This window comes from Callospermophilus lateralis, chromosome 6 (genome assembly GCF_048772815.1).
Source record: "Callospermophilus lateralis isolate mCalLat2 chromosome 6, mCalLat2.hap1, whole genome shotgun sequence".
Taxonomy (NCBI): domain Eukaryota; kingdom Metazoa; phylum Chordata; class Mammalia; order Rodentia; family Sciuridae; genus Callospermophilus; species Callospermophilus lateralis.
In genome coordinates, this window is record NC_135310.1 from 116,396,436 (window position 1) to 116,404,243 (window position 7,808).

The 7,808-nt window shown below is 58.1% G+C and overlaps 1 protein-coding gene across 2 annotated transcripts in view; it reads left to right on the forward strand.

Moving 5' to 3' along the window:
* The window catches only part of Btbd9 (BTB domain containing 9), a 398,183-nt gene extending 390,842 nt beyond the window's left edge, over positions 1–7,341 (forward strand). For both annotated transcript variants that reach the window (XM_076858778.1, XM_076858777.1), the window contains exon 11: positions 4,207–7,341. In XM_076858778.1, the coding sequence (XP_076714893.1) occupies positions 4,207–4,404 (198 nt within the window). In that variant the 3' untranslated portion in view covers positions 4,405–7,341. The remainder of the gene's footprint in view (positions 1–4,206) is intronic.
* The last annotated feature ends 467 nt before the right edge of the window (positions 7,342–7,808 follow it).

Here is a 7,808-nt window from a genome sequence, read left to right on the forward strand (position 1 = left end):
TCTGCTCCGGAGCCCTCTGTCATTGTCCTTTGGCTCAAGAGCCCAGAGTGGCTCATCCGCACCAAAGGCAGTGGGGGTTGCAGGTCACAGACTGGAATGCAGCTCTGATGCCTGGTGGCTGTACCTGGGCCACAGCATGCAGGGGACTGTTGGCGCCTGGGACTTTCCAGGGCACCCTTAACTTGGATGGAAGATCCTGTCATGAGCTTGTGGTGTCAGAAAGAGGAATAGTTGTGATTTCTGTGGAAGAAGGACCTGCAGGAACACACAGAACCAGCTGTGGAGGCTCCCGTCGTTGTCCCTAGGTATACTGGGAATTGGCACCATTTGCATTATTATTTGATGACAGGTTGTTGAGGGCTCAACACAGGGTGCAGTTCGCAGCACTCGCAGTAGATGAGAGGAATTTGTCTGGAAATGGGGATAACGGTGGGACGAGAGTAATGACCAGAACCAGGCCATTGGCCTCTTTCAGGTCTCCCCCCGGGCAGCTGGTCTCCCCAGACCCTCCCCAGCATGAGTGGAGCAGGCACCCGCCCTGCGTGATGTATGGGGACCGTCCTTGGAAAAGAAGCACATTGTACAGGATAAGCCACCAGGCCATCCTGAGACCTTTTTATTTCTCAGTGCAGGGTTTTTATTGATTTATTTATTCCTGGGCAAGACCCTGAGCTGCAGCGTGGACAATGAAGCTTGGTCCTTGAGGGTGATGGGAAGTGACAGATCAGGGGCCAGAGTCTGGAGAGGGGCGGCCACGGGCAGGAGGCACCTGGATGCTTGTGGGCGTCTAGGGAAGAGCTCACCTGGCTCATCTGGACAGTCACAGTCCTGGAGAGGAGGCAAGAGCGAGAGGAGAGGGGACCATTCAGCAGGAGAGGGCACAGGGGAGAGTGGACAGGGAGGAGGCCCATGTAAGTCAACTCAGGAACCAGTGTCAGCAGCACAGCGGCGCAGCCTCCAGAGGTGTCGACAGGACTGAGCGTGGGGATTACACGGCAGGACGGGCAGGACGGAGCGCCCCCCGTCGAGGGGCCACAGTCCAGGCAGCCCTTCTGGAGCCCTCCTTCACGGGCCCTGGGCTCAGAGGGTGCCTGGGTCGTCTTGCCGAAGGGAATGGGGTATGCATCCAGCTTGGAAGCTATAGTGTGCGGCGAGGATGCTCCTCAGAGCCTGCCCTGTCCCCTGCCTGGCAGAGGTGTGTTCCTAAAGCAGGGGGGACTAAGAGTCAAGCCCAGAGACCCTCCTGTTCTGCAGAAGCTTAAGAACGCAAAGCTGGTAGAGGACAGGTCAGTCCTGGCCACCCAGAGGGAGGTCTTCAGATTCCCCCTGCTCAGCCCAGGCAGTGCTGTGCCCCAGAGAGCCTGCAAATCTCCACGTAGGGCCCCCGTCTGACCCTGGCCCTGCTGGCACTTGACAGGTGTGGGCCCACAGCTGGACCAGAAGGGGACTTTTGCACCAAGGGAAGGGAGGAAGGGGAGAAAAGGTGCTAACCGGATGCGGCCACCAGCACCGAGGAGCAGTAAGGGTCCTCGGGAAGCCCTCTGTCCTCATGACCAGCCTTTAAGGAAAGGAAGCAGTTCACCTAGGAGAGGACAGCCGCTGCCAGAGGGAGAGGGCAGGCCCGGAAATGCGCAGGCTCAGGGAGGCTTCGTGGCTGAGCCTGGAATGTGAAATTCAGAACAGTGGTCACTAAATGAGTTGAAGCCAGAGTGTGCAAAAGCCAGTTGATTTGGGAAGGAAAGCACAGCATTTACATCCTCACATGGTTCCACAGCGGACAGCACGCGTGCCTCCCTCTGTGGACATGATTCTCCAGCAGAAGGGCGCACATGCTCCGGCTCCCGCTGGCAGGACCGGTGCTCCCCTGGGAGAGCACCACCAGCCCTGCCCGCCAGGCTCCTCCCAAGCCCCTTGTCTGCACCTCCTCAGGAGCATGGGGGTGTCCAGCCGGCCCTATTCCTGCCCCTCTGTTGGTCCTTACCACGAGCACGGTGACCAATCACCAGCAAAGCCAGAGCTCAGGGAAGCAGGCCCTGGGAAGGGGATGAGATGAAGCTGCTGGGTGGGCTGGGAGGCCTAGCAGTGTGGCCCGCCGCACGGCTCCGTGGGACCTGTTGCTCGTGGCTGTCCTCGTAGGCGCCCACCTGCCCTGGCCTCAGCATTTGCACCCAGAATCAGTGATAGTTTGCAAGTCACATCTCCCCCACAGCATCAGGCCCTCCTCACTGTCCCCAACCCCTCTCTCCTCGCTCTGTTGGTTAGATCTCCTCAGACACCACTCAGAGATCTGAGGTCTCCTCCCCAAGGCCTCTGTCCCTCTCCAGACCCTCCCCTCAAGTGGACTCTTCTCAGCCGAGTCCTCTACTTCCCTCCAGGTCCTGCCTGGACGTTTAAGAAGAACCACACCCGCGGCCGAGTGCTGTGGGGCTGTGGCCTCAGACACGGTGGTGTCTGCACAGCCCCCAGGAGAGCTTGGAAGAAAGTATGACATGTCGAGCGTGTTAGATTGAGATGTAGATTAAGTGTTTCACCACAGGTTTAAAAACAGTTTTGTAAATATGAGAAAAATAAACATAAATGGAAGATGTGGATTGATTAAATATCAGGAACTATTTGAAGACATGATTTGATAAAATAGATTTTAAGTAAGTTGAATAAAGCACACAAAATCTGATAGTAATTATGGAAAAGTTTTATCCATGGATTTTAGCAAGTGAATCCTGAGAATATTTTCATAATTCTGGAAAAATTCCAGCTGCATTAAAATAATTCACTCATGTGGACCCTTCAGAGGCTCTGAATTCAGAGCTCTAAGCCAGGCCACCTATGGGTTTCCAGGACACCTCAGAGCTCAGTGACATGACAGGCCGCACCCCATCCCATGCCTGAGCTGGCAAGAGGGAGCCTGGGTACCTGGGTGGTGCTCCTGGGTGAGTGGGCACGCGGGGCCGCCTTCGCCGGGTAGCAGAGACGCCCAGACTGTGAGTTCAGGCGCGCCCTCAGCAGGTTCAGAAAACACACCTTTGAAATTGATTCCCTTAAGACTGCCGCCTGCACCCTGGGTGGTCGGTCTGATCACCACGACTGAAGAGGGTGGGATTCCTGCCCCTCAGAGCTCCATGGGCACTGGGAAGTGGAGCCCCAGAAAGATCCGGCTGGTGGACGGCAGAGAGGATTTTTGGTGCGAGGCTGGGCTGCGGGCAGCCTTCTTGGCTGGGCCTCTGACGGGGCTCCTCGACTCCCCCCAGCCCACCCTTCAGCGGTCACTGCCTGTTCAGTGCCTGGCATGTCGGGGTCTCTCTCAGCATGTTCAGCGTGTGCCGTGTGCACAGGGGCCAGCAGCACTGACTTGGGGCTCCATGGTGCTTCCAGTCAGACCCGCTGCAGGTGGGCAGCCTTTTCCTGGCTTCTGGACGGGGGTCACCTGCCCTCAACCAGGTGGCCAGCTCCTCGGGTGAGGCATTTGTTCCAGGCCAGGCCAGGTCAGGCAGCGTTGGAGTCCATCCCTAGCACAGCCGCCCGCGGGCTTCGCTCAGCCCTCGTAGGCCTTGCCAGGGTGCCTGGGTCCTCTCCCGGGGTGATCCCTGCTGGCTCTCTTGTTACCACAGCCTATGGGGGGAGATTTCCCATCCGTGCTGCTCACCCTGCAAAAAGTGTGCCCTCAGTGTGTTCAAAGTCGTGGGATCACCACCACAATCCACACCTGCTGACTGGACCCGGCCACCACCTCATTGGTCAATTAATTAAAAGGGAGAAAAAGCCAGGCTCTGTGGCACACGCCTGTAATCCCAGTCTTAGAGGCTGAGGCAGGAGGATCTCGAGTTCAAAGCCAGCCTCAGCAATTTAGCGAGGCCCTAAGCAACTCAGTGAGGCCCTGTCTAAATGAGACAAAAAGAAGCGGGTGCAGTCTGGGGGGGTGTGTAGCTCAGCGGCAAGTTGCCCTGGGTTAAATCCCTAGCACCCCCCAAAATTAAAAATAAACAAAAGGAGAAAGAGCCCATGAGACAAAAACCACCCAAACGTGGTCATCCTGTGAGAACATTCTGCAGGAACCTGGGTCACGGTGTCCATGACTTTGGTGCCTGACTGGTCAGGTGCGTCCAGGGTCTCCTAGTTGCTGCTTGGTGTCTGGGCAGGACTGCCCCTGGCAGCCCGGGGTCCCCGGCCAACCCCTCACTCACCAACTCCTTTCCTCTCCTCACCCAGGTGTTCCACTGTGTCCACTTTGAGTGTCCGGAGCAGCAGAGCATCCAGAAGGAGGAAGGCAGCGAAGAATCAGGGACAACGGACGACAGCCTGGCCAGTCAACAGCTTGACCCTCACGCCCTGCGAGCCCCCAGTGGCGGCTCGCTGCCCCCCAGCCCAGGCTCCAGCTCGCGCTCACCCAACCGGCAGCACCAATAAAGGAGGCAGCAGACACGGTGTGACTGGGTGGGCCTGGGCGGCAGAGGAGGTGTCCCCCGGGCACGGTGTTTGTGAACTGCCCTCCCCACATCCAGGGAGGAGCAGGCTCGGCTGCAAACTCGGACACAGAACAGGTTTCCTCCCAAGGACAGCAGGGCCCGCTTTGTTCTCCTCCATTTGTCCAAATCAGGCTAGTCTCCAGGGGGAGAAATGGGTCTTCCATCTTCATCAAGTCCACCATTAAAACCCTACCTCTCTAATCTAACCCAGGCAGAGGGACAGAAGGAAGTGACACTCAGGCCCCAGCCCACTGCAGAAACGGCAGCGGACCTGGAACAGAGGAGAAGGCACTAGGCCCTGCTGGCCCAGAGCGCCCTGTAGGATTGGGTCCCCTGGAGCGTTTTCTTTACCCACACCGGCCCTGGCGGCTGGTGTGCCCTCTAGCTCCTCTCCTCCGCTGACCCCTAGCTTTCCTCATCTCTGGGGGCGCTCCAGCGGCAAATGGCTTGTTCTGATCCCTCTACACTCATTCCCCTCCCTTGGTTTTGAACGGTTTCGGGGCAGGGCAGAGACTGTTGTCCGTCCGACTCCTGAATGAGATGCAGAGGCTTCTCGTGGTGACACCTGGTCTCACAAGGTAAAGCCTCTGAAGACGTTCAGCAAAATACACAGTGAGCACATCAGTCTGTGGACATTCGAGTCAATAATCGTTCAGGGTGCTCCGTTATTAACCTGTCATTCCTGAAATGTATCCTGCCTTTAAGCTTCGGCGGCTGACAAGGAAATAGTTACTATGCCAGCTGCTAATTTAACACTCAGAAGTCTGTGGACAAACATGCCAATTTCTGGCGGGCTTGGCTCGTGTGGCCTAGCATCGGGAGCACAGACCTGCGCCTCTGCAGCCTCTTTGTGCTGCTGTGTGTTCCCCACACTACGGCACCCCCTGGGCATTGGAAAAGGCATTTCTCAGAAACTTCTCTTCTAATCGTCCCGGGAGGATCTCTTGCGTCTACGACAGCTCCATCTGGCTTTCTGTCACTAACCAGTGGTTTCCTTTCCAGTGCTGGTGACCCCTAGTGATGTACAGATGATCATCTGCAGTTCCGCTTCTCTCCAGATGCTCTGCATCTGGGCCGTCAGCTCTGGCCTGAGAGCCTCCCTGGCAGTGTGGCGAGCCGCTGAGCTGCCCGGTGGTCCCCAGGTGCCCAGCACACCCTGGGAGCCTGCTTAGAGGAGTGGGGCAGGCTTGAGGGCTTCCTTTCCAGTGTCTGAAAGACAGTTGGGGTGTAGAGAGGCTGAAAGGTCAGCGCCTGTCCCTCCCGTTCAGCTTGGTTCTGAGTTCACACTGGATGGTGAGGTAGTGTCCAAGTGCAGGGCTGGGGTGAGGTCATCTTTCTATGCCAGCAGGAAACAGAGGGTCATCTAGGTGGGAGAGGTGGTCCTGGGGGAGAGGCGCCTGTCAGCAGAACTCTGACTGCTTCTTCGCTGTGGGCCCAGTGGGACGCCCTCCAGGTGCCCAGCATGTCCGTGTGACAGGCTCCTTGGCGGGGTGCCCACTATGGTGGGGCGCTGCCGCCTCTGTCAGTATCCAGCCTGCAGCCGCCAGTTGGCACCCAAGCCCCCGCCCACCCAGCAGTCCTTCCATGCTGTTTGTCCCCTGCCCCTGGGACAGAGGGGCCAGGTCAGTTCCAGGGGCGCAGAGGCACATGTCCCAGGTAGAGGGGCCCCAGGTGACTAGGCTGGTGACAGCTGAGAACCCACCACTGCCAAGTGTCTCCCTGCAGGTGCCAGCAGCTCCCGCCACATCCTAGGGGCCACACCTGTGGCTTCCCGGGCCATGGCTGGCCTCTGTCCTCTCTGCTGGGACTTCCTCGCCTGCAGAGCTCTTCCCGCCTCCCCCCGCACCTTAGGTGCCTCCTTTACCAGGGCTGAGGGGAGGACGGGGTGGCACTGGCAGCAGGTGGCCACCGAGTGGTCTGCGGGCGACTCTCCTACTCTGGCCCCATCTGTGGCCCTGGAAAGCCTCCTGGGGTGCCAGGAGGACACTGGCCTCAGCAGGCGGGAGGAGCCTCCGTCCCTGGAGGTCTTCTGATTGGAGCAGGAGGTTCTTTCCTCATGTCCATCTGGCCCAGGGGCCACAGTCGAGGTGCGTCACACACCACAGGCCTGCGGCGTCTCCCGGCCAGGGACGAGGGAGTAGCCAGGAAGGAGTCTGCCCTGGACATCTCCAGGGCTTGGCGGGCCCCAGGGAGAGCTTGTCTCTGCCGCCACCTGGGTCAAAACGGCCGAAACCTTGGAGCCAAGTGTGCTGCTGGGCTGAGGCAGGGATGTCTGCCCAGCAGGGCCCTGGGCCACCTCCAGGAGCCTGTGCCAGCGGGGATCTCAGCCAAGCGCCGGGGGCAGCGCAGCAGATGAGGTTCCGAGGCCCGAGGCCCCCCACCCCTGGGAGCCTCAAGGCAACTGAGCAGCGTTAGTGCAGTCAGGTGGGATCTGGGTAGGGGAGTGGCCAGGGAGACAGACGCTTGCCCTGTACCATGATGCTTCTCGGGATCACTGCAAGGACACCTCTGCCCGCCCAAGAGATGAGTCACTGCCAAAACCCCCTGCCCTCCTCCTCCTCCTCCTTTTTTTTTTTTTTTTTTTTTTTTTAATGTTTTTGGGGAAAGTAGAAAGAAACCTTCATCGGAGCTTTGGGAAGAAGCCTTCAGGTCACCTCCCGGCAGCTCCCAGGGGGTCCGCTGGGCAGGCAGAGCCCCCCACGAGGATTGTGCAGCTCAAACCCCTCGCGCGCCCGCGGTTCCCTGCGCCCTGGGTCCTGTTTCTCTCCTGATTCTAGTTAGAACCCTGAGCCCGTGACGGGTGCGGGGCGCTTCTCAATGCTCTTTAAATTGTCGCTTTTTAAATCTTATTAAATGAAGTGTCGATTCCTGACAAATACATTAAAAGTGTCTCATTCCTAGAAGAGTTGGGAAGAGAGATTTTCAGCAAGAGTGGGATGTGTTTGTTAGACTGATTCCTTGGCCAAAAAAAAATGAGTTTTGAATTGTGCGAAAATTGCTCAGTAGTTAGCCATCGCCCCAGATGCCCGCTGCTGTGCCCGCCAGCCTCACCTTCTTTCTAATTTAGAAGATAACAAAATTGTGGCCACTGAGATTTTCTGGAGTCAGCGGGAATAGAGGAGGGTGTGATCCACAGGAAGAAGCAGAGGCCACTTGGTGATAGAGATGGAGAGTCCCCGTCACAGACCGCCCTTGAGCGCCCCCTAGGGACAGGGAGGAGGGCGCCAAAGAGGGAAAGAGCATCCAGGGCAGCTCTTCCGGGCCTCTCTTCGCTGGCTGCACTCTTGCCTTTGGTGTCACCAGTGCTCCTGGCACTCAAGGTCCTGGGCACCACAGCTGCAGGGT